This window comes from Ictidomys tridecemlineatus, chromosome 1, assembly GCF_052094955.1.
Source record: "Ictidomys tridecemlineatus isolate mIctTri1 chromosome 1, mIctTri1.hap1, whole genome shotgun sequence".
Classification (NCBI taxonomy): Eukaryota; Metazoa; Chordata; class Mammalia; order Rodentia; family Sciuridae; genus Ictidomys; species Ictidomys tridecemlineatus.
The window spans coordinates 243444114-243470919 of record NC_135477.1 but is presented as its reverse complement, the minus strand read 5'-3'; the positions used below and the strand labels follow the sequence as shown (position 1 = coordinate 243470919).

Here is a 26806-nt window from a genome sequence, read left to right as displayed (position 1 = left end):
TCAAAAGTATAAGTACGCGATCTTTCAATATGACTACTCCCCCAACAAAGTTTCAGGTAGTTTCTAAGTCCCAGAGAAGAAAGGTGCAGCCTTGGACATTCAGATGTTGTTGGGAATGAAGAAGAGAAATGTGGAGCACAGTGACTGCAACCCTGCCATTGGATTCCCTTGTGGCTGTTTTTGCCCTGGAGGCTGCCTTTGTGAGGGTACTTGTCAAGATGCTCCAGTTGTTATGATAACACCAGCCAAGAGTTACTATTGAGGGAGGCTCCTGGCTCTAATAGTCAGAACCTTGGATTCAGAAACCAACTCCAGGGATAAGGTATTCTGGGCACAATAAGATGTCTCAGGGTTATCTTTCACTGCATCTTTCAGTTGGCCTGCTTTGCTAAAACTTTCTCACAAACAACTTTTTTAAAAATAGATATTATTTTTCTTTCTTTCTAAATATATTTTAGTTGTAGGTGGACACAATACCTTTATTTGTTTGTTTATTTGTATGTGGTCCTGGAGATCAAACCCAGGGCCTCACACTGCTCGGCAAGTGCTTTGCCACTGAGCACAGCCCCAGCCCCCTCACAAACAACTTTCTGGTGAAAACCCTATATAATTAATGGGCTGATCTAGCTCTGGAGTCAGTCAAGCTTCACCAGGGCTTGGCTACCCACCTGGCTCCACTCTTTCTCTCTGTGTGTCTGCTTGTCTTCTCTTCACCCCTCTTCACCCCTATGGTTCCTGATTTAGTGATCCAGGAATGAGGCCTTGGCAGAAGACACCCTCCCTGTCCTTATCTCACCGTGGATCTGCACTTGGACTGAGGAAATCAGCATGGAAGTACTCTGAGCCAGGAGGATGGTCAGTTCTTAAATTTGTTATTTATCATAGTAATCTATATAGGATCTTGTGTAGAAAATAAGTAAGTTCTAAATGCTTTGAATTTTAAGGAGTGGGGCATGGCCTGGAATCATATCATACACACATGGAGTATATCTTCCCCTTCTTGTGCTTGTACATAATGTGGAGTCACATGGGTAGTGAATTCATATATGAATATAGGAGAGGTATTCCCAATTCACTCTACTGTCTTTTCTATTTCCAATCCCCTCGCTTGCTCCCCACTCCTTCCTGCCCAATCCAGTGAACCTCTACTCTCCACCCTCTCAATCTATTGTGAATTAGCATCCACAATTCAGAGAGAACATTACGTCTTTGGATTTTGGGGATTGCCAGTGCCTCTTGTCTGCACTTTTTTTGGTCTGCAAAAGGGGAGTGGGTGTGGAATATTTAATTTGGCCGGATATTCTGCAATTAAAGTACATGGCTCAGTGTCCTTCACACAGGGATTTAGTGCATGTAAGTTTCTTTACTGCCTGATTTTTCATCAAGAGCATAACAAATATGACTAGCAATATTATAAGATATTGTACCATGTGTTCCCCTCTTCGCATTAACTTTTACACCACGGTCTTCTCCAACCAGGTATCCACAGCTTTCTGATATGTTCATATTAGAAAGCAATTTAAATTCATGGATTTCAAGTTCAGAACCCACACACTCTGGAGAAAAGGAAGTTTAGAACAACTGTGTTTGAGGCAAGACATCCCGTGCCAGTGCATGTGTGTGTTCACATACATGATGAAGAGCTCCTGAACTGAGGAGGGAGAGGGAAAAAGGGGTCACAGAGAACAGCCTGCAATGTTGACAAGCACTTATAAGATGGAGCCCTCATTTTGCTGCACTACGAGGTAAACTCAAGGAGAGGGAGCAAGTCCCAGGTAGGCTTGGGGGATGCTAGAATACCAGGCTTCACTTATTGCCTGCATGCTGGGATGTGGCTGTCCCCATGGTGTTCCTAGAGCATCAGGATCCTGGAAGACAAGAGACGGCACTTAGGGTGCAGTATAGGAAGGATCAAGCTAGACTTATTGAGTTCCAGTGTGCCCAAGAGTGTTTTAGTTGCATAGCTTCCCCAACCTCCCAAATGAAAGGTCTACATTGGTGCTTTGAGCACATTCCCAAGTCATGTTCTCTGGCTCTTCTGATCAACATTACCTCCTACACCCCAAGGACAACTGTGTTATTCTGGGAAAGGAGACCTGAGACAACTTAACTGTCCTTCCTACCTACCTTAGAGAAAGTTTTCCCTAGAGGGGTCCAAGAGAGACCAGGCATTGAAATCCCAGTCAAAAGTGGTAAATGGGAGGTGGTAAGTAGGTATTTTGTTGAGAAATACCAGGAGCTAGCAGAAACGCCCAAGGCAGTAGCATTAAGACAAGCTGTACCAGTTCTGAGTTACTAAAGACCCAGTTCCCCCTGTTCCCTTATTCTTCATAGAAAGGACAAAGAAAGTGGAAACACACCCTCTGGGGGAAGTTTTAACCTGTGGTTATCTGCACCAACTCCATCTCACTTTCTCTCCCACACTTTGACACACAAAGCATTGTAGGGGGAACAAGGACACCTTACAGCCATCCTCACCTGCATGGTTGACTGCTGGAGTTCTGAAGTGGGAACTTGGACTCCATTCACTCCAGAATCCTTCATAATATTCACTATACGGGATGGATCGGACTTTAATCTCATACATTGCTTCAGGTTGCAGTTTCCTCTGCAGGAGGGTCAGCCTTGTATTGGTTAAATTCACGTGCTAAGGAGAAAAATGTGCCAATATATTTTTAGGATGGAAAATGAAGTGTTGCCTAGATCTTGCAAATCACTTCAAGTTCAGTTCCTTGAGTCACACAGGCACCCTCTTGGAGTTCTCTCCTATTTGTCAGACTAAGGAGCTTAAATACATAGAGGGCTCAGCAGCAGAATTAGGGACAGAGGCTGTGAGCTCATAAATGATGCATGAGCGGCCAAAGAGAATAGTGATAGAAAAGGTCTTTATACAAATGGTAATGTCTCCAAGCTTGGGAAGAGGTAGGTCTTTCCCAGGCTCCCAGTTCCTCCTCACAATTCAGTATCTTCTTTTTCTTTCTTTCTCCTTTCATGTGGCAAGGGGAGAGGACAGCATAGTTTAGTGAGCAAGATAATTTCCTTCCAGAAAGATGATTTTACATCTTGAATATCAAAACAGAGGCAATAGCATTCTCAACACTGTGAATTATCCTTAAGGAAGGGAAAGTAAAGGAAAGGAAAAATTTGATTGAAAGTCATATTTCATTGTTATTTACATTTATATCTGTTTGATTAATTTTCTTATATTTACCAAATTTATATATTTATTATATATGCAATTTTCCAATTTTTTAATTCATTTGTCTATGGTGATATTTATCTCTTTCTTAATGATTTATAAGAGCTCTTTATATAGATTTTAGTGATCCATCAGCTGTAGATGTGGCAATATAATCCTAAGTTTTAAATTGCCTTACAATTTTTATTGTTGTATGTTTACATAGTTAAGTGTATGAAAGAGGGTAGACTTTTCACTTATTCCCTCCTCCCCCCAGACAGGAAGCTGATTGTCTTGGAGGCATTTATCCAAAATTCTTCCTTTCTCCACAGTATTTGTTTTCCATTTGTACGATTTTTAGATGAATAATGGAAAACAGTAGGATGAATGTCATTCAGTCTCTCTCCATGTGTGTATGGGGTGAATAAAAGAAGGGAGCCAGTGTTTGGGGCAGGGAGTATGTTTGTGCAATGTTATTTGCATACTGCAAACAAACAAGGGTGGTCCTGGCCTGAGCAAGGAGGGCAGTGGCAGTAAGTAGGCATTCTTTCAGTCCCCAGAAAGAGAAGCCATCCTTAGGTAGTGCTCTAAGAAGAACCTGATACCTGGAATCTTCTACATTTCTTCCACTTCCTTTCAACTACAGCCAGCTAGTCCAACCTCAGAAAACCATGAAGAAAGAGACTAAATAACCATCCAGATAATAAAGAATAGATATTAAGTTCAATGAATAAGACCTCAGACTTGAATATAAAAAGAGATGAATCTGCCCTCTTCTCCTTACCTCATCATGCTCCCCCAAATTCTCAGATCAAATGGCGGTCACATCTTCTTGCTAACTATTCAAAGAGTGTTTTGCCTAAGAGTGTGGTACTAGGCATGGCACTTTTTGAGGGCTTTGCATTGTGAGGATCCCTTTGGTCTCCATTTATGTGGCTATCTAACTGAGTTAGAAACGTTATAAAGACAAAAAATAGAGTAAGAGGGAAAATCAGAGCAAGAGAAGGACAGGCTGGGAAAGATGCATGCACATAGGGCCCGAAGCTGGCTCAATATTGGGAGCTTCTTTCAGTAAAGGGCACATTCTGAAAACAAAATTATTAAGACTTCCTGGAGTAAATGCACTTCTGCGACAATAACTTATATAACATTTAGAACTTTTTATTGTGCAAACATGATCGATCTACATACCATCCAATCCTTTTTATCTTTTTCCTGGCGGTAGGCTATGTCATGCATTAATTGTTTTACATACTTCTTCTTCAAGTGTGATGTATGAAAAGTCACCACAAAGTCATTGGCTTCCTCATGATAGATGACTTTTATGTCAAAAGGAGCTTCTGGTTTAACTGGGAAGGGACAAAAGAAATGAAGTTTGTCTACAGAGTCATCAAAGAAATAAAAATCATATATATGGGTGTGAGTGTGTGTGTGTGTGTGAGACAGAGAGAGAAAGAGAGAGAGGGAGAGAGAGACAGAGAGAGAGAGAGAATGTGTGTGTGTGTGTGTGTGTGTGTGTGTGTGTGTGTGTGTGTGTGTGTATGAACCAGGAATGGATCCCAGGGGAATTAAACCATTGAGGCACATCCCCAGCCCTATTTATATTTATTTATTTATTTATTTAGAGACAGAGTCTTACTAAGTTGCTTAAGACCTCATTCAGTTTCTGAGACTGGCCTTGAACTTATAATCCTTCTGCCTTGGCCTCCCCAGTTGCTGGAATTATAAGTGTGCACCATCACAACCAGCCTAATAATTAGCATTTCAAAAATCCATCTCTACTGAATATCATTCTGACCATTTGCAGGTAGGAAACTAGATAACTAGTCAAAACTATTTCTTATTTTTCCTGGGTTCAAATCCAGACACTATTTCCCAGCTACCCTTGTGGCAGGGTGTGAACTGAGTCATGTGTGGAAGTGGCTATTCCAGCTCCAGTCCTGGCCCAGAAACACCCTCTCCCTCCCCCGTGTGATTCCTGTGTGGCACTCCCCTTCAGTCATTTGGACATATATGTTCAAGATGGTGTAGCTATAGGATGGAGGTACCTGAATATTGCTTAGAGGAGCACCATTCACAAAATGGGATGCGGTTTTGCTTCTGATGTGAGTATGCAATGGACTTAGGGTATCAGATATCATGTGTAGGGACTTATTTGTTACAGCATCCAGTGCAAATTTCATATTTGCAAAACCTATTCTCTTTACCTTTGGAATATCAGAGAAGGTATTACTAAATATCCTCTAGCAAGAAGTCTCAAGACTCTGAGTTTTCATTCTTCCAGTAAGACTAGGAGATGGCTGGGACCTTGCCCCTCATCTTGGCTACACAGAGTGAAGTGTCTGCATGCTGGGCCTTGCTTGTAACTTCAGAGTGGCCTCAAAGCTCTTCTTTGTCAACCTCAGCTGCATTAACTCTGAGCCTCCTCTTGGGCCTCTTCCTTTGGCCTGCCTGCCTCACACAGTTGTTCTTAAGATCAAATGTGCTATGTAAGTTTAGCTGTTGGAGGCAGATAGGGATGATTTCAGGCAGAACAGGTCCAGAGAAAGGTATTGGTTTCCCAGGAAAGCATCAGCGTTGGACCTCCTCCTCATCTTTGATGTGAGACTGCCATGTCTTGGTTTCTGCTTTATTAGAGTCAGGGAATTCAGCTTTCTGGGGATGGGGCCACTACTCCTGCATGAATGACCTGATCCTCTTGTTAATGAGAGGGTGTGCAGACTCCTGTGGAGCTATCTGAGCCAGTCTTGATAAGCCAGGCTCCTGGCCCAATCAAGTAAACACTTGTAGAGTTTGCCCCAGATATTCTATTAACTTGTGGTACTGGGGTGACATGGCCTTAGAGGTACTGAAAAACAAATGGCTTCTTCTTTACCCTGGGGACTTTGTAGAAGGGGTACTTTATATTTAACCCTCATCTATACCGTGAAAGCAAAGATGACCTAGAGACGGTCAGGAGGAAAGAAAGTGTGTGCAGAGAAACAGCCCCACAGAGGATCCTTGTGACCCTCTTACACCTGCCTTCATTCACATTCTCAGCAAATGCTTCTGAGACTAAGGCCCTGCTGGTCACTGTCCCCCAAGGACTCTGAACCATAATGGAGCAGCTCAGGGAAGAACAGAGGAATATTGATTGCACAGCTACTAAGTGCTGAGGGACTTGCCTATTCTGTCTTCAAACATTAGCTGCTTAGCACCACTGTCCTTATGGAGAAACTGAACATCAGGGAGACTAATTAAGTTCTGCCCCCTGTTGAGTGGTTGAATAAGATGTGAGTCCAGTTCTGTCTGCTTCCTAGGCTCACTCTTCCTTCAGCTTTGGTTTCTCATTGTGTGATCTCACTCTGCCTTGTCCAGAGCTCTAGACAGCTTTGCCTTTAGCCAAAATGGATCTATGGCCAAAGGAGGAAAAGGCGTTCATTCCTGAAGCAACATCTAAAAAATTAAGATATTCTTGTACAACCCGGACATGTCAATCTATGCTGCCAAGCACAGTGGGAGGCAGAATGCTGTCACTTATTCAGTGTGGGGCACCTAAAGGAAAGGATGTAAGAGAGGCAGCTGGTGGTTACAGAGGTGCTTTGGCTCTGGGGCATAATTAGGAGCATTCATTTTAAATTCAGTTAAACTGAAATGTCACAGTAGGAGCTAGGAGAAGATGTAAGTGTGGAGGATTTCCCTTCCTGCTTGCCCAGGAGCACTTTCCAAAGCCCCAAGAAAGACACATCACCGCTTTCTCAGCATCCTGTGTTATCAGCTGTGTACTCACCATACTTCCCATTCCTCCTCAGATGAGACTTGTCAGGTATGCTGTCTGCTGTTGGGGCTGTGCTGAATGTGGCACTCTTTGGCATTGAGCACATGAGATTTGGATCTGAATGTGGGTGTGCTGTGAGCCTTTATGTGCTTTCAGGGACTTGGGTGCTGACATGGCTTTGTATAAGAATGAGCTCTCCCCTGGTGTTGAGCCCTCTGTCAGAAGGCTCTGTCTTCTCTGTCCACTCTCAAAGATGGTAATTCACACTTGGAATGTAAATGGTGAGCCTTTAAATATGGCGCCATTTTGCATTGCACCGAGTGAATATCCATCCATATAAGTCTGGTCTCCAAATGACCAATACCCAGCTGGCTTATGCCTAACTCAGAGATGTCCTATTGGTATCCTCACCTTAGAGAGTGCTCTCACTGATGTGGCCAATGTTACTGTCTGGACAACAGCACAACCATCTACTAATGTTGCCTTTTCACTATATTTACTCCCACCCCCAAGATAATTGCTCACACGTGGAACCTCTGCTTTTAATCTTTATTTTTCCACCTGACTAAAATAAATCTGAGCTAGGTTTCTCACTCTTTCTTATCTCTGAGGAGCACTGCTTTCTTACCATTGATTTGCCTTTTGCTGGTGAAAGGTGTCTGACAAGAGGGAAATAAAGAACTATAGCATTTAAGTTTAGCAAAAGAGTGTATGAGATCAATAATTTTGAACATTTAACCCCATATATATGTATTTTGTCAATGTATATGTTTTTATATATTCATATATAGAAAGATTTTCAGTTATAAATCCCCAGAGGTAGAAATAATACAGTTGATTTTCCACTGCACCAATTCAAATTGCAACTTTACTCAAATCATTCATTTTTAGCAAAATGCAATATATCTATTCTATTTCAGATCAGATTTTCCATGCTTCCCTCCTCATTAAGCCTCTTATGAAGTTGTGATACTTCTCACATCATTTTGGCTGGGCAATGTTGCTCCATTGTTTGATCAAATAACAAGTAAAATTGTCTTTTAAAAAACCTGAAATGATTACCTTCCACAATGTGATAGGGATCAGTCAATCAGTAGAAGGCCTTAAGAACAAACAATGAGGTTTCTTGAAAAAGAAGCAAGTCTGTTTCAATAATACAATATAGAAGAAAATCTGCTTGAGTTTTGTGCCCTGCAGAATTTGGACTTATGACCATAACATCTGCCCTTTATGTGATTTCCCAGCCTTCTGGTTTAGCCTGCAGATTTTAAACTTACCAGCCTCCACAATCACATTAGCTAACTTCTTCCTTTTTTGTAGTTCCAGGGATTGAACCCCAGGACTCATGCATGCTAGGCAAGTACTCTACCAGAGAGCCACATCCCCAGCCACATATACTCCAATTTCTTAAGAAAAACCTGTCTCCTCTCATCCAAACACTTGTCGGTCTGTCAGTCAGTCAGTCTGTCTGTCTGTCTATCTACCTACCTACCTACCTACCTACTTATTGGTTCTCTTTCCATTGGAGAATTGTGGCTATTATGGAAGGCATATTTACTTTTACAAATAGATGGATAATTGAGCAAAACACATCAAGAAGGAGAGGACAAGGAGAAAAAGGAAAGGGCACATATGGGTGGAAAACAGGAGGCACAGCCACAGTTGGACACTACATACTGAATTACTCTTCCCTCAGGAACTGAACACCCTTTCATAGCTCATCTTGAAGATCCACAGAAATCTCAAATAGAGAAAAAATCGTATAAGTGATATCTTTACATTTATTTAAAAAATTGCCTTAAAGAATTTGTTATTGTCTATTATAAATTATCTCTACAATTACCCTACTTTAAACACACAGGAGGATCAAACCAGTGTCTACAGGTATCCCACCAAGGACAACCATATTCCCTTATACAGCTGCTTACCTATTTTGGCTATATTCACTTCTTGGCAAGTTAAAATCTTTTCTGCAAGCTTCACACATATATTGGTGTTTCCAATAAGTAAAAACTGCTTTTTCTTGATAAAGTATATGTCTTGTAGTTTATTCAAATTGAGGCAATTTACCCCCAGAAGGGAACCACTATGGAAACAAAAAGGCAATCTGTGTTAATTTAGCTAGGAATTGTGTATCAAAGAGAATAATATTATAGGTATGTTTCAGCTTCCCTGTTCTTAGGGATGTGGGTGGGTGAGTGCACACTCAAAAGAGAAAAAGATTAAACTAAATTGAGGTGGATTCCTGTAACTACTGTTCTCAATGATTTACTTAGACATTAGATGCAGATGTACCTGAAATAGTCCAATCATGCCCCCAAATTCCTATATTTTTATAATAGATTATTAAAAAATAAACACTTTGTTTAGGCAAAGATGCTTTTGTGATGTCCTCCAGAAATACTAGCTAGATGTAAGGGCTAAGAATCATTAACTAAGAGAATGAACAAAGGGGAAGTTAAAGGAAATGCTATAATAGTCTAAGAGTTATGTACGTAAAAGAACATACACTTAATGGGTAACTGATGGGATTTTTGTAGGTAATATTGGATGATGAACCCTAAACAAAACAGATCAAGAACAAAAAACAAAGATATAAATGACCAATACCTGGAAATAACAGGCGATATTACTATAGTTCATGAAGCATAATAAGAAAATTTTAAAAATTTATGCCTATTGGGACTGGTTTTGTGGCTCAGTGGTGAGAGCTTGCCTAGCACAGGTGAGACACAGGGGATGATCCTCAGTACCACATATAAATAAATAAAAATAAAGGTATTGTGTCCATCTACTACTAAAAATATAAATATCTGTGTATATATATAATTTATGCCAATACATGTAAAACTTCTACATAATAAAAAATCTTATAAATACAAGTTAGTAAAACTGACCTACATACAAATTGATCTGAATAGTTCTATTTCTTTAAAATAAATTATACTTTTTATCAACAAATTCCCTAGGAAGTAAACTCTGAGCTTGTTGATTATAGGCTGGTGAATTCTATCAGGTGTATAAGAAAGAAATAGTGCCAATGTTACAAAAATTCTTCCAGAAAATAGAGGTGTTCATTCTGTGGGTTAAAAGTAGGCAAATTTGGAAACAATTTACACTAGAAAATATCAAAGTTGTCTAAGGCAATTTTTAAAAATCAACTTACTTTTTGAAGGTAGCTTAAACATGGAATCAAAACCTGTCAAAAATATTATACAAAAGGAAATCTGTAGACAAATGTATGCAAATATTATTTAAAATTATTAAAATAAAAAAATGTATGCAAAATTCCTCAAGAAAATATTAACATATTGATGTTAACAAATTATGATCAAGTAGGGGTGAGTCCCAGGAAACCAAAATATGTTCAAAATTCACAGATTAATCAATACAACACCATTTCAATAGAGTAAAAGACATAAATAATCTGTTCATCTTCAGCTGATGAAGAAAGTGTACTTGAAAAAAATCAAACATCCATTCATGACAAAAACTGTCAGCTAAGAATTGAAGGTTACTTAATAATAAAGGGCATTTTACAAAAAAGTATATAGTTCATCGCATAAATAATAGTAAAATTGTGAACATTACATATTCTCCTAAGATCAGGATAAGCAATAGAGATCCCCTTTCTACATTTCTTTATTTTTAAAAATTTTTTTGGAGGAGGGTACCAGGAATTAAACTCAGGGGCACTCGACCACTGAGCCACATACCTAGCTCTATTTTGTACTTTATTAGAGACAGGGTCTCACTGTCTCAATTTAACGCCTCACTAAATCGCTGAGGCTGACTTTGAACTCAGGATCCTCCTGCCTCTACCTCCTGAGCTGCTGGGATTGCAGGTGTCTACATTTCAATTTATAGTATATCAGAGATTCTAGCCAGTTCCTAAGACAAGAGAATCAAACAAAATGTATTCTGATTAGAAAGGGAAAAATGTACTTCTTTTATTTGCACATTTATTCACATAAATCTATAAAGAACATCCAATACAACTGTAGGAACTAATAAATTCATCAAGGCCATTAGACAAAAGTTAATTCTATTTCTATAAGTTAATATCAAACAATTAGAAAAGGAGTTTAAAAATGACAGTTCCATTTATAATAACAATGAAAACATAAAACACTTAAAAATTTATAAAAGTTGTTCAAGGCTTTTGCATAGGACATTACAAAACATTGCTGAGAGCTATTACAGGAAAACTAATAAATGGAGAGATGCTGATGGGTTGGCAAATTCAAAATCAATAAAATGGAATGATCCCTAAATTGGACCATATAATACTAATAAAAAGTCTTAGAAGAAACTTAAAATGTTAATAAGTTGATTCTGAATCTTATGTGGAAATACCAGAAACTAGAATAGCCAAAGTAAAACTGAAACAAAATAAAACAAATATGGATGACTCAGAGCACTTGATTCAAACTTACTAAAACAAACTGTGATAATCAGAACAATGTGCTATTGACATAAGGACAGATAAATTGATGAATAGAAAGCGGAGTTTAAAATAGACCCACATGCTCAAGTTTGAGGTTAAATGATTTTGAATACAGAGACCCAATAAATTCAATGAGAGAAGGGAAAGTCTTTTTGGCAAATTGCCCTGAAAAAACTAAGTAAATGTGTGGACAATAGAAAACTCTGTTCTTCACAATTACATGAATGATACACCTACATGTAAAGGCTAAAATTATGAAACATTTAGAAAAAAAAAGAAAACAAAATATATTTCCAATTTTGGGAGTTGTGAAGATACAAAAAAAGCATTAAACATAAAAGAGATATTGGACTTCATTAAAATAAAAAGGCCTTGCTTATTAAAATACACCAGTAAGAAAATGACAAGATGTAGGGTGGGGTGGCAAACCCCTGTACTCCTAGGGAGACTGACAGATGTAGTGCATGCTCTAGGTCAGCCTTGGCAACAGAGTGAGATCCTGTCTCAAAATTAAAAAAAAAAAATTAAAAATAATAAAGAAAGAAAAAGAAAAAAATGAAATGATTCTAACTAGCAGAAAATAGTGGCAATTCATACATCTGACAAAAGATTTTACCCAAAATTTAATATAGAAGAAAAGAATGGTAACAATGAGACATTATAGATATATTAATTAGCTTAACAGTGGTGATTATTTCACAATAGATATGTGTACCCAAAACCAACTTATATACCTCAAGATCCTAAATCCATAGCAGGTTTCTGGTATTTTCAGAATTTAGGAAGAATCCAAAATGGTATTCTTAGCTCATTGCAACTTTTAAGAGGATACGATTATGGCAATGGGCAAAAAAGGACAACCATCTGACATTCTTGTGAGGCTGAGCAAACTTTTAGTGGGTTTGAACTCCTGAAGCCGGAAGTTGTCCCACGTGGAAGGAAAGTCCTGCTGAGAGGTTAAATAAACCCAGCAGATTAGAAGAGGCAGTGTGTTTAGTGATGTTGACCTTCAATTCAGGTGATTGAAGGAAATAGTTTCTCTGTGAGTAGTCCTCCTCAATGCAATCCAGTCTAACTCAATAGAAACAATTTACTTGCCAAATTTTTTTTTGAGGGGGAGGGTACTGGGGATTGAGCTGGGGAGCTATACCATTGAGTTACATCTCCAGCCCTTTCATTTTCTAATTTAAGATAGGGTCTTGTTAAGTTGCCTAGAGTCTCACTAAGTTGCTGAGGCTGGTCTTGAATTTGTGATCCTCCTGCTTCAGTCTCCTGTGTCTCTCAGATTACAGGCATACACCACCATGTCCAGCCTTAAGACAATTTACTTGATTGTTAAAGCAATTTACTTGATGTGTTGCTTGAGTTAGGAATGATAGAGCTATGTTCTAGATCAGCATAATAACCACTGCCCCATTGTGGCTCTTCAACACTTAAAGTATAGTTAGTTCAAATTACAATGAGTTCTGAGTATAAACTATATACCAGATTTTGAATATTGAGTATAAGGAGAATTAGAATATCTCTATTTTGTTCATATTGATTAAATGTTGAAACCACAGCATTTCAAATATACTGAGCTCAATAAAACATATTGTTAAAATTGATATTTTACCTATTTCCTTTTCCTTTTTATAAATGTGGTTACAAAAATGTTAAATTACTGATGTGGCTCACAGATTTCCACAGTGCATTATATTTCTGTTGAACAGAACTATTCTAGGGTATTTGGGGGGTAGGGTTTTGGGAAGAAAGAATATAACAGGTACCAAAGTAGCCCTATAGACTGGTGAAATTGATCCTCTAGGGCCTTCCAAGGGAACGTCAACCCTAATCCACTAGCGCAAATTTTCTTGTTCTGAAAGCAAGGAGAGACTGCTGGAGATCATGTGATCTGATTTTTTTCACCCCAAATCCACAACCCTACAACTCTTTAATCTTGCATATAGTTCAGTATAGGTGATGCATATCTCCTGCTGAGGCAAAGAGATATTTACATGCAAAATATTGGAAAAAAGCAAATTAAAACCCAAACAAAACCTGTTGCTTTCATTCCTCACATGGCTCTGAAAGAAAGAATCTATCTCTAAGACATTAAGTAATTTTAAGGGTTAGTATAGCTTATTTTACAGAGGGCTAAATTCACAAGCCTTGGCAGATATCGATAGTTAAACTTAGATGATCAGGGTGCAGCCTGCCACTGTGACAGTAATTGATGAGAACAGTGACATATATGAGGTGGTATTTGTAGGCGGTATGTGGCAGTGATTGTGTTGCCCCAAGAATTTGGAAATAAAGGAAGTAAGATCACTTTGGGAGAGCTGACTGTGAAAATTATGTACACAGGAAAGTGGGGGGGGGGTCCAAAGAAAAACGATTACGGAGTCTAATCTAATAAAGTCAATAAGAGAAGGACTCCTACTTCAGGACCGACACTAAATCCCTCATTAAAAAAAAAAAAAAGAATTTCATGGAGACATAAACCAAATACCTCTAGTCCTAAAATCAACAAATTTTATATCTATTTCTATGTGAACAACCCTTTGATCATATCTTTAATGAAAACAAAGCCACACTCTAAGATTAACCACCACTCACAGACACCTGCCATGTGGCAGACACTCAGTCCTTATCCCCATGCAAGGACATATTCATGAAAGAGTCTAAGTGACTCCTGTCACACAGCTAGTTCAGTGTTGCTGTTGGGATCCTGTCCTAGGCACCACTATCTAGAGCCTCTGCTTTCCCACCCAGTCACCAGAGATCAAGCTAGAGTTTTGGTGACTGAAAACCTTTTCAGGATCTACCTGCTTCTTCACTCCAGTCAAAGTAGATAATATTGATTTACCACCCACTGGGCCTCTTAGTCCTTTAACCTCTACCCCAATACCAACTCCTATAGGTTCTGAGCCCTGTATGAATCTTTAGATCTTTATGAGAGTTGCTTCTGTCAATGTGAACTAGTCAATTGTCATGCTGGTACTGAGGCACTGTGAGCTTGGTTAATCCAAGCCCATGCCTGAGATCAGATCACTGAGCAGTAAGTCAATCTGTTTCTCAGTCTAGGAAAGTAGTGGCCACACCCAGGGAAGGTGGTAGACCCATTGCCTTCTGAAAGATGGCACCTGGCATCTATCAACAATTCCACAGGAATAAGATAATCAACAGCATGTACCGTTGTCAGTAAATACCAATTTCTTCTTAATAAATTATATTAACTGGAAGAAATGCTGCAAAAAATAGATTGTGGAACATAAATTAGCTTGACCTGCAATCCACCACTCTGTTTACCTGATTCTCAATGCCTCCACCTAGCTTTAGATGTGCACTAATCTATAGCTTCAGGTGTAGATACCTGTTAGAAAATTGGCTGCTCACTTAGCATTACTTTATTTACTTAGGAGTTTGTATTATTTACTGTTTCCTATTCATGTCTTAAGATAATTCCTTTCCAACTTCAATACCTGAATTTAACTGGAAAACCCAAATGCAGGCTGTGGACAAGCAATATCAAGAGACTTGTTGAGGCAAGTGGTCAGGTTTGCTTAAGTGAGCAAGGAAGTGTTCAGACACTGAGTGAAAGTGGATAGGATGGTCAGCCTGGAGTGGTTAAGAGAAATCCAGGTGTTCACAGCAGTCCACCAAGTAACTGGTTGGAGCACTGAAAGTTAAACCTCTGTGTGGTGGAGTTTTGCCCATAAAAATGAGCATATCATTTGAATAAACAGTTTGGCTGTTTTAGCATAGTCTAGTTGTGGCATAGATTTTGGAATTTGTAGATTCTTATTCTCTCTGGAGAGTGTTATAGAAGTGAACTAATAAGGGCAGACTGAGAATACTCCACGTTTTTCCAAATCTGTGACTGTATTCATCCAATGACTGCTTAAATAGATTCAGAAGGTACTCATAAATTAAAGTAAGATGAATTTCAGAGTTTATCTTGACTGTATACCTGGTAAGAGATGGCCTCAAGTTTTTTTTTTTTTTATTTTCTATTTCAGGTATAGATTTATTTTTTTTTCAGTCTTTATTTATTTTTTTTTTTATTGTTGGTCGTTCAAAACCTTACACAGTTCTTAATACATCATATTTCACAGTTTGATTCAAGCGGGTTATGAACTCCCAACTTTACCCCGTATACAGATTGCTGTATCACATCAGTTACCCTTCCATTGATTGACATATTGCCTTTCTAGTGTCTGATGTATTCTGCTGTCAGTCCTATTCTCCACTATCTTCCCTCCCCTCCCCTCCCCTCCCCTCCCCTTTTCTCTCTCTACCCTTTCTACTGTAAATCATTTCTTCCATTTATATTATCTTGTCTTACCCCTTCATTACATAGTTCTTGATATATCATATTTCACATTTTGATTCAAGTGGGTTATGAACTCCCATTTTACCCCGTATACATCTTGCAGAATCACATCAGTTACACTTCCATTGATTTACATATTGCCATCCTAGTGTCTGTTGTATTCTGCTGCCTTTCCTATCCTCTACTATCCTCCCTCCCCTCCCCTCTCCTCCCCTCTTCTCTCTCTACCCCCACTACTGTAATTCATTCCTCCCCCTTGTATTATTTTTCCCTTTCCCCTCACTTCCTCTTGTATGTAATTTTGTATAACCCTGAGGGTCTCGTTCCATTTCCATGCAATTTCCCTTCTCTCTCCCTTTCCCTCCCACCTCTCAACCCTGTTTAATGATGGTCTTCTTCTCGTGCTCTTCTTCCCTAGTCTGTTCTTAATTACTCTCCTTATATCAAAGAAGACATTTGGCATTTGTTTTTTAGGGCTTGGCTAGCTTCGCTTAGCATAATCTGCTCTAATGCCATCCATTTCCCTCCAAATTCTATGATTTTGTCATTTCTTAATGCAGAGTAATACTCCATTGTGTATAAATGCCACATTTTTTTTATCCATTCATCTATTGAAGGGCATCTAGGTTGTTTCCACAGTCTTGCTATTGTGAATTATGCTGCTATGAACATCGATGTAGCAGTGTCCTTGTAGCATGCTCTTTTTAGGTCTTTAGGGAATAGACCGAGAAGGGGGATAGCTGGGTAAAATGGTGTTTCCATTCCCAGCTTTCCAAGAAATCTCCATACTGCTTTCCAAATTGGCTGAACCAATTTGCAGTCCCACCAACAATGTACAAGTGTACCCTTTTCCCCACATCCTCGCCAGCACTTATTGTTGTTTGACTTCGTAATGGCTGCCAATCTTACTGGAGTGAGATGGTATCTTAGGGTGGTTTTGATTTGCATTTCTCTGACTGCTAGAGATGGTGAGCATTTTTTCATGTACTTGTTGATTGATTGTATGTCCTCCTCTGAGAAGTGTCTGTTCAAATCCTTGGCCCATTTGTTGATGGGATTATTTGTTATCTTATTGTCTAATTTTCTGAGTTCTTTATATACTCTGGATATTAGGGCTCTATCTGAAGTGTGAGGAGTAAAGATTTGTTCCCATGATGTAGGCTCCCTATTTACCTCTCTTATTGTTTCTTTTGCTGAGAAAAAACTTTTTAGTTTGAGTAAGTCCCATTTGTTGATTCTAGATGTTAACTCTTGTGCTATGGGTGTCCTATTGAGGAATTTGGAGCCCCCCACAGCATGTAGGTCGTAGCCAACTTTCTCTTCTATCAGATGCCGTGTCTCTGATTTGATATCAAGCTCCTTGATCCATTTTGAGTTAACTTTTGTGCATGGTGAGAGAAAGGGATTCAGTTTCATTTTGTTGCATATGGATTTCCAGCTTTCCCAGCACCATTTGTTGAAGATGCTATCCTTCCTCCATTGCATGCTTTTAGCCCCTTTATCAAATATAAGAAAGTTGTAGTTTTGTGGATTGGTTTCTGTGTCCTCTATTCTGTACCATTGGTCCACCCACCTGTTTTGGTACCAGTACCATGCTGTTTTTGTTACTATTGCTCTGTAGTATAATTTGAAGTCTGGTATTGCTATACCGCCTGATTCACACTTCCTGCTTAGCATTGTTTTTGCTATTCTGGGTCTTTTATTTTTCCATATGAATTTCATGATTGCTTTATCTATTTCTACAAGAAATGCCGTTGGGATTTTGATTGGCATTGCATTAAACCTATAGAGAACTTTTGGTAATATCGCCATTTTGATGATGTTAGTTCTGCCTATCCATGAACAGGGTATATTTTTCCATCTTCTAAGGTCTTCTTCTATTTCTCTCTTTAGGGTTCTGTAGTTTTCATTGTATAAGTCTTTCACCTCTTTTGTTAGGTTGATTCCCAAGTATTTTATTCTTTTTGAGGATATTGTGAACGGAGTGGTTGTCCTCGTTTCCATTTCAGAGGATTTGTCGCTGATATACAGGAATGCCTTTGATTTATGCGTGTTGATTTTATAACCTGCCACTTTGCTGAATTCATTTATTAGCTCTAATAGTTTCTTTGTAGATCCTTTTGGGTCTGCTAGGTATAGAATCATGTCGCCTGCAAATAGTGATAATTTAAGTTCTTCTTTTCCTATTTTTATGCCTTTAATTTCTTTCGTCTGTCTAATTGCTCTGGCCAGTGTTTCGAGAACTATGTTGAACAGAAGTGGTGAGAGAGGGCATCCCTGTCTTGTTCCAGATTTTAGAGGGAATGCCTTCAATTTTTCTCCATTCAGAATGATGCTAGCCTGAGGCTTAGCATAAATTGCTTTTACAATGTTGAGGTATGTTCCTGTTATCCCTAGTTTTTCTAGAGTTTTGAACATAAACGGATGCTGTACTTTATCTAATGCTTTTTCCGCATCTATCGAGATGATCATATGGTTCTTATTTTTAAGTCTATTGATGTGGTGAATAACATTTATTTATTTCCGTATATTGAACCAGCCTTGCATACCAGGGATGAATCCTACTTGATCATGGTGCACAATTTTTTTGATATGTTTTTGTATCCGATTTGCCAGAATTTTATTGAGGATTTTTGCATCTAGGTTCATTAGAGATATTGGTCTGTAGTTTTCTTTCTTTGAAGTGTCTTTGTCTGGTTTCGGAATCAGGGTGATGTTGGCCTCATAGAATGAATTTGGAAGTTCTCCCTCTTTTTCTATTTCCTGAAATAGCTTGAAAAGTATTGGTATTAGTTCCTCTTTAAAGGTTTTGTAAAACTCTGCTGTATACCCATCCGGTCCTGGGCTTTTCTTAGATGGTAATCTTTTGATGGTTTCTTCTATTTCCTCAATTGATATTGGTCTGTTTAGGTTGTCTATATCCTCCTGACTCAATCTGGGCAGATTATATGACTTAAGAAATTTATCAATGCCTTCACTATCTTCTATTTTATTGGAGTATAAGGATTCAAAATAATTTCTGATTATCTTCTGTATTTCTGAAGTGTCTGTCGTGATCTTGCCTTTTTCATCCCGTATGCTAGTAATTTGAGTTCTCTCTCCTCTTCTCTTCGCTAGCATGGCTAAGGGTCTGTCAATTTTATTTATCTTTTCAAAGAACCAACTTTTCGTTTTGTCAATTTTTTCAATTTTTTCTTTTGTTTCGATTTCATTAATTTCAGCTCTGATTTTAATTATTTCTTGCCTTCTACTTCTTTTGCTGTTGTTTTACTCTTCTTTTTCTAGGATTTTGAGATGAAATATAAGATCATTTATTTGTTGGTTTTTTCTTTTTTTAAGGAATGAACTCCAAGCAATGAATTTTCCTCTTAGAACTGCTTTCAATGTGTCCCATAGATTCCGATATGTTGTGTCTGTGTTTTCATTAAACTCTAAGAATTTTTTAATTTCCTCTTTGATGTCTTCTAAAACCCATTGATCATTCAGTAACCTATTGTTCTTTCTCCAAGTGATGCATGATTTTTCCTTGCTTCTTTTATCGTTGATTTTTAGTTTCATTCCATTATGATCAGATAAGATGCATGGTATTATCTCCACTCCTTTATATTGTCTAAGAGTTGCCCTGTGACATAATATATGATCTATTTTTGAGAAGGATCCATGTGCTGCTGGGAAAAAAGTGTAGCTGCTTGATGTTGGGTGGTATATTCTATATATGTCAATTAAGTCTAGGTTGTTAATTGTGTTATTGAGTTCTATAGTTTCCTTATTCAACTTTTGTTTGGAAGATCTGTCCAGTGGTGAGAGAGGTGTGTTGAAGTCTCCCATGATTATTGTATGGTGGTCTATTAGACTCTTGAACTTGAGAAGAGTTTGCTTGATGAACAGAGCAGCACCGTTGCTTGGGGCATATATATTTATGATTGTTATGTCTTGTTGGTGTATGGTTCCCTTGAGCAATATGTAGTGTCCTTCTTTGTCCCTTTTGATTAACTTTGGTTTGAAATCTATTTTATTTGATATGAGTATGGACACTCCTGCTTGTTTCTGCAGTCCATATGAGTGATATGATTTTTCCCAACCTTTCACCTTCAGTCTATGTATATCTTTTCCCATCAAATGCGTCTCCTGTAGGTAGCATATTGTTGGGTCTTGTTTTGGGATCCATTCAACTAGCCTGTGTCTCTTAATTGGTGAGTTTAAGCCATTAACATTTAGGGTTATTATTGAGATATGGTTTGTTCTTCCAGCCATATTTGTTTATTAATGCTGCTAAACCTGATTTGTTTTCCTCTTTGATTATTTTCCCCCCTTTACTGTCCTACCTCCCACTGTTGGTTTTCATTTTTGTTTTCCATTTCCTCTTCCTGTAGTGTTTTGCCAAGGATTTTTTTGAAGAGATGGTTTTCTAGCTGCAAATTCTTTTAACTTTTGATTATCATGGAATGTTTTAATTTCATCTTCCATCCTGAAGCTTAATTTCGCCAGATACACGATTCTTGGTTGGAACCCATTTTCTTTTAGCATTTGAAATATGTTATTCCAGGATCTTCTAGCTTTTAGAGTCTGTGTTGAGAGATCAGCTGTTATCCTGATTGGTTTACCCCTAAATGTAATCTGCTTCCTTTCTCTTGTAGCTTTTAAAATTCTCTCCTTATTCTGTATGTTGGACATCTTCATTATAATGTGTCTAGGTGTGGATCTCTTATAATTTTGCACATTCGGCGTCCTGTAGGCTTCTAGGATTTGGGGTTCTGTCTCATTCTTCAAGTCTGGGAAGTTTTCTCGTATTATTTCACTGAATAGATTGGTTATTCCTTTGGTTTGGAGCTCTGTGCCTTCCTGTATCCCAATGACTCTTAAGTTTGGTCTTTTGATATTATCCCATATTTCTTGGATGTTCTGCTCATGGTTTCTTAGCAGACTTGCTGAGCTGTCTATGTTCTTTTCAAGTTGAAATACTCTGTCTTCATTGTCTGATGTTCTATCTTCTAAGTGATCCACTCTGCTGGTAGTATTCTCAATTGAGTTTTTAAGTTGGTTTATTGCTTCCTGCATTTCTAGGATTTCTATTTGTTTGTTTTTTATTTCCTCTATCTCCCTGTGAAATTGATCTTTTACTTCCTGGATTTGTTTATGTAGTTCCTTGTCAATGTGATCTTTCATTGTCTGATTTTGCTGTCTCATGTCTTCCTTGAGACTCCAGATCATCTGAAGCATGTATATCCTGACCTCTCTGTCTGACATTCCATCTGTTGCAGCTATTACCTCTTCTAAAGTTGAGTTGACCTGCATTGCCTGTGGTCCTTTCTTTCCTTGTCTTTTCATACTGCTGGCGTTTCTTTCTGCTTGGTGAAACTGTTGTGTTTTTGAAATTTTCCTTCTATTTATTTATATTGCTCTTGTATATTTGAAAAGTCTCCCTTGCAGGACAGGTAGTGGCTGTGATCCTCCTCCAATTGGTGCGATCCGTTTACCACGCTGGCGGGCCCTAGGTCTGCTCTGCTGGCCGGTCGAAGGTCCGCCTACCCAGCAGGCGTGAGGGGCACCTCTGTCTCTCCGCAGGTTGCTGAGCCTAACCTCCCGATGGGTCCCCGGTTTGCCTACCTGGCAGGCACTGGGGGAGGGGCCGGCTCCGCCCCTCAACAGGCCGCTGGGCCTGATCTGCCAGTGGTCACAGTCCCACCTACCTTGCAGGCACTGGGGGAGGGGACGGGCCTGCCCCTCAGCAGGCCGCTGGACCTGTCCTGCTGGTGGGTCGCAGGACCGCATTCCCTGCAGGCGCGTGTGGCAGCTCTGTCTCTCGGCAGGTTGCTGGGCCGAACCTGCCCGTGGGTCGCCGATTCTCCTACCTTGCAGGCACTCGGCCTCAAGTTTTTACTTTTTATATTGGGGGGGATTTTTTAAACAAAAGTATTTTTTAATTGATGCATCATAATAATACATAATAGTGGGATTTATCTTACATATTCATATATATATATATGAATATATATATTATATTGTATATATATACAATATGATAATGTAATTTGGTCAGGTGAGTGAATCTTGAATTACCTACCTCACTAGGGATCCAAAAATTAGGTGATGTGATATGAAATTGGAGTTAGCCACAAGTCAGTGTTTCACATTAGAGGTTTTTTTTGTTTGTTTGTTTTGTTTTCAAGTCACAGAGTTAGTAACACTCAAATTTAGGAGATGACTTTTGGGGGAGGAAGAAGATTAAGTTCCCTGGGCTCCTTTCCTTCTTTCAAACTGAAACCTTTTGAATCTAAAAGCCAAAGTTATTCCTGTGGATTTTGGCAAAATTTACATTGAGTAAACCATCTGAAGTCAAACTGTGTCAAGAGGATGAAAGTTTTAAGTGTACATTCACAGAATTATGATTTAATTTCTAATCCATCACTCATACTGGGTGATCACTCTGAAGGCTTTCTGTGTGTTAGACTGTTTAATCACCCCCACCTTCCTATGAGATTGGTTGCCTTAATTTTTTGGGTGAGGAAACTGAGGCTTACATAAGTTATATAACTTGTTCCAGGTCAAAAAGTTAGTGAGCACTGGTATTGGGATTAGAGAGCAGGCAATTTCACTGCAGAAGCAACTTGAAGAGAGTAGACCACTTCACATTGGGCAAAGAGATTTTTTTTGAAGGCAATATTCTAGAGGAAGCAGGATTTAAGTTCCGGTGTGGAGTTTGGAGGAATAAGGGATCTGCAAGATCCACAGCATCATTTCCTCTTTCTTGGAACCTGACACATGAACAGTAAGCACTGCTTTGCTTCACTCTATCAGGAAAGGAAGGCATTTGAGGAGGCTTTTGGAAATTCCTTAGACTTTAATATTTGATGACAAATGGTGAGACATTCTTTGTTTTTCAAGGAATGAAAAGAACCCATGGAAAGAGAGAGGGATTTTCTTTTAAGCACTACAGAAACCAGGTTTCTCACCATATTTCAAAGTTCAAATTGGTGCTGTTGATGTGTGGGTTGTCAAAAGCACAGGTTAGCGAGTGCAGGGGTCCATCCACTTCCAACTGACTATAGCATGAGAATGACAATAAGAGTGAGCTGTCATCTGGTTCTGCATCTTCCACATCTCCTGGGGAGGGACAATTATGCAGCTGTTAACGAGGCCAATAGATGCATCCTCTTAATATTTGGCATGACCTTAGTAAAATGACAGACTTTTGTGGGAGACATGAAGGAGTGATAGGATTTTTTTCTAAAGAAGGAAATTCCAAAAGCAAAAACAAGAAAAAAAATTTGAAACAGAAATGAAAATCCAATATGCCGAATTTTCTATGAAAAAAAACTTCCTTACAGTCAATGACTTCCAAATATTTGTAAATATTTTAATCATAGAATCAGTGTATCATAAAACTAGGATGCAGTGAACAGACTATTTCTTTTATTTTAACTAGTATATCTTATATTTGTTACATTGAAAAAGTTGTCAAAAAGAGATACTATACTATCACCATTCATGTGTTTCCTAATCTACCTTTGAATTTATTACTATCTTCATTTATTTTCTCCCAAGAATTTTTTTTTTTTTGAAATGAAAAGATGAAGGCTATCTTATGGTCAGAAGTTCACTCTTTTAAAGGGTGTCTTTTTATTGCACCAACAGGCATCCCAACTAAAGGTAGTACTGGCATCTGCATTGTAAGACAATTTAAGGCAGTTTGTCTTAACCCACTGAACAAGGCAAACGTGACTAGAAAATTAGATCCTGTAACTGCTCTAAGTATTACTTTTTCTCTTATAGATAATTTTTTTTTATTCATAGTGTTTCTTGGAGATATTTGCAAAATTCTGCAAGAGAGTTGGGAACCAAGGATTTTTTTTTTTCCTGTAGCTCCTTTTGGAAAGCACAGTGTGTCAGAGAGCTGATGTCCTAAGCTAGCTCTTGGACCCTAGGACTCAATAGATACTTTGTATGCATATTTCACAATATTTAATAGAAACGTGAGGCTAGAGAACTCTACCACAAAGTATACTCGCGGTAAGACCTGAGGAAATCCAGAGTTATCAGAGCCATTCCCAGAGTGACCAAGTGTGAGTCTATGGCTGAGGTATTTTACTTTAATTGTGCTAGAAAGTTGATGCCTCTATGGCTTTAAAATCTGTACAGAGTCTACCAAAATCGAGCCTCGGTAGAGTGTGAGAGGTCACGGGCTGATCAAACTGTACCCTCTCTACTTAAATAACCCAGTAGCTCTGTGAGGAAAGTTAACCATCTGGCTATGAATGGACCAATCAGGTGAGTGACAGTCTGTTCAGGCCAAGAGACCAGTCGCCAACAGCCAGCTAGACAAGAGCTGTGGGTACTGCTCACCACCCCAGGCATCTACCTTTCTGACCATCCCCAGAGTCTGTCCAGTTCACCATTCAAACAACAGCAAGGGTCCTACATCATCAGACCATAGTCCTGCTCCTGATGGCAGTGCTAAGCAGTGATGTGGGTCACCATTTAGGGCTTGCATTCCAGAGCGCGATCATTTCTAATTTCACAGATGTCCATCTCCCCTCCCTGAGAGCTGGCCCCTTTCTACATGAAATGGCTCTGGGTGGTTTGAACCTTCTTTTATAGGCAGTTTTCACACTGTCTTGATCTTTTCTCTTTGGTCCTTCCACTATTTCTATACAACAGAACATATGTCACTGTTTGGATTCAGACATCCTGGGGTCAGAATAGTCCCTAATTTTTCAATATACAAGATAAGCCAGAGAGAGCATACACGAGTAGCTGACAGGCACTAGTCAGGACTTCCGCTGACCTCACACATCCAGTCTGACAAAGGGAGGTTTATTTTATAATATACCCACAATATACAAATCACTGCACTTACAGTTTACAGTTTTTCCTTCACTTAAAGTGACTATGTTTTAAGACAGAACTCATTGGCTATGTAATTGGGTGGGATTGCTTTGTAACCACCACCACCCCCACAACAAAACATCCCCTCCAATGACTTGTAAAATTGCATGGTATTTTGCAGAGAGAATGCTCTTGATAGGAATTTTAAAATTCTTATGTAAAAGCAATGTATGTAAAAGCTAAAACTTTTGGTGCCATTGATGCACAGATGTGATTTTAACTCTGTCTAGTCTGTGTAGCTGTGGTCTCTGTCAGGTCACACAACTCCCTGAGCCTCACTGTACTGATATGTGGGCTTACATTGTAGGAGTCACTGAATGGATCTATCCACACTTAGAACTCTGTAATCACTCATCAAGCGTAATTGTGACCAGTGTCATATTTCTGAAGAAAGAAGTAATAAAAAGGTAAAATTGGAATTCTGATTCTGAAAATATACATGAAAAAGTTGAAATTCTTTTTAAAAAGTTAGCAGTTTTATCACTATGGTTTTGAAATTCCACAGAACTTGTGAGTACAGAGTTATCTAACATTCTTTTAAATATTTTTATCATTAATATTTAAATAAGTACCTAAGGATATACATTGACATTTTCTAAGCATAGAAAGGTAATTGAATATGTATTATAGGCAAGGTAGTGAGACTTAGAGACCTCTTCCTACTGAGTGGAATTAGCTGATTAGTGGTTTAAATGGTTGGGACCTTTAAAAATATTCTTTTGTATCATGATCATCCTTGTGGTTATCAAACGATCAAGCTGACCTTCAATAAGGAACAGCTCATTATTATGTGAATTCTTTGTATTTCAAACTGGCACATATTTTCATAGGATCATGTAGCTGGATGGTTACATATCTCAAAAAAACCGAAATTTTAAAAGTTGAAGTGAAAATTCAGCTTTATAAGTTAGAGTTCTTATTACTTTGTGAAAACAGATGGCCATCACGAAGGGATAGTGGGGCATTTTGTATCCAAGGACAATAAAGTGTTCCTCTGTCCCTGTGCAAACCCAAGGGAACATTCTTCAGGGGCTGATCAAACTGATAATGATCATCCCTCATAACTGGTCACGCTGTGAAAATGTCACCCCTGTGACTCTTAATGAGAAAATGCAAGGGTTTTCCATCCTTGGCAATTACTAAGTAAACTGACTCAAAATAGCTAAACCAAGGAAGTCTGACTAAGGAAACATGACCAGAAACATCTGAGTCATTAGGTTGATGTGTTGATATTGTCTTTAAGGAAAATACTTTTCCTTACAGAACATATTTTTTAAGTCTTAAAGTGAAAGAATTTAATTGGGAAAAAAAATTTGGTGGCCCAAGTTCCTGGATGTTCCCTGCTGTTGCTAGACAATTCCATCTATAGTTTTGTTGTAATTACAATGTATTTATTAAGAAGCCAGAGTCTGTTTGTAGGTGTTGAGCACTTTTGACATTGCAAAGAAAATTATTCCATATGATTAACTTATTGAACATGGAGGCAATTATGTGTATTTCAATGAGCCAACACACTCAGATCTGTATGCTGTTCACTAAGAATCTAAATGAATCTGTCAAGCCCAAGTATTTTGAGGAAATGTTCTCACGTTTTTGGTTGACTACTACATTCTAGACACTGAGGTGTTGTTGATAAGCACTGGTCAATGCAGACAAAGCTATTGTCTCTGTATATTATATTTCAGGAAAGTTTATGCTTTGGGAAACTCTTAAAAAATCAAATGAAACAAATTCAGCTTAATTTCCTGACAAACTAAAATCATCTGAGAGATATTTTAACAAGCCTTGTATCATCTACAGTAGTATTCTAAGAACAGAGGCATCGCACTAGTCAATGTGACTGACCTGCAATTTTGAGGTCTGCATTTTGAGATTCAAGGCATTCCTTCTTGACAATTCTGAAGCCTTATATGCCACCCACAGTATCGTTCCCAAGCTGGTCGTTAGAACATACAAAATGTCTGATGACATGTTAAGTTCTTGAGCTCCATACCAACCCAGTGCCCAGTTCAGGTTTGTCAGGGAACTGAGTAATCTGAAGCTTATGGTGGAGATAATCCAAAATCCTTTAAAAAAAAAAAAAAAAAGAAGTGACTCACCATTCTGTGCATAGCCACTTTCTCCGGAAAAGGCTTGAAGTAAAAAGAAAACCTTACCAAGAGCTGTACTTAGAATTGTCATTCTGAGAGACAGGAGAGGAGAGAGCTGAAGTGTGAGGCTGTG

At 38.6% G+C, this 26806-nt stretch overlaps 1 protein-coding gene across 1 annotated transcript; it reads right to left on the bottom strand.

The window, feature by feature from the left end:
• Window positions 1–1326: 1326 nt before the first annotated feature.
• LOC101969190 (interleukin-7 receptor subunit alpha-like) lies at window positions 1327–26806 on the bottom strand. The gene is made up of 6 exons (XM_078021856.1): window positions 26683–26806; window positions 22651–22801; window positions 8864–9021; window positions 4370–4527; window positions 2479–2647; window positions 1327–1868 (listed from the first exon to the last, which is right to left on the bottom strand). The coding sequence occupies exons 1-6, from the start codon at window positions 26762–26764 to the stop codon at window positions 1861–1863; spliced, it is 726 nt and encodes a 241-aa protein (XP_077877982.1). The 5' UTR covers window positions 26765–26806; the 3' UTR covers window positions 1327–1860.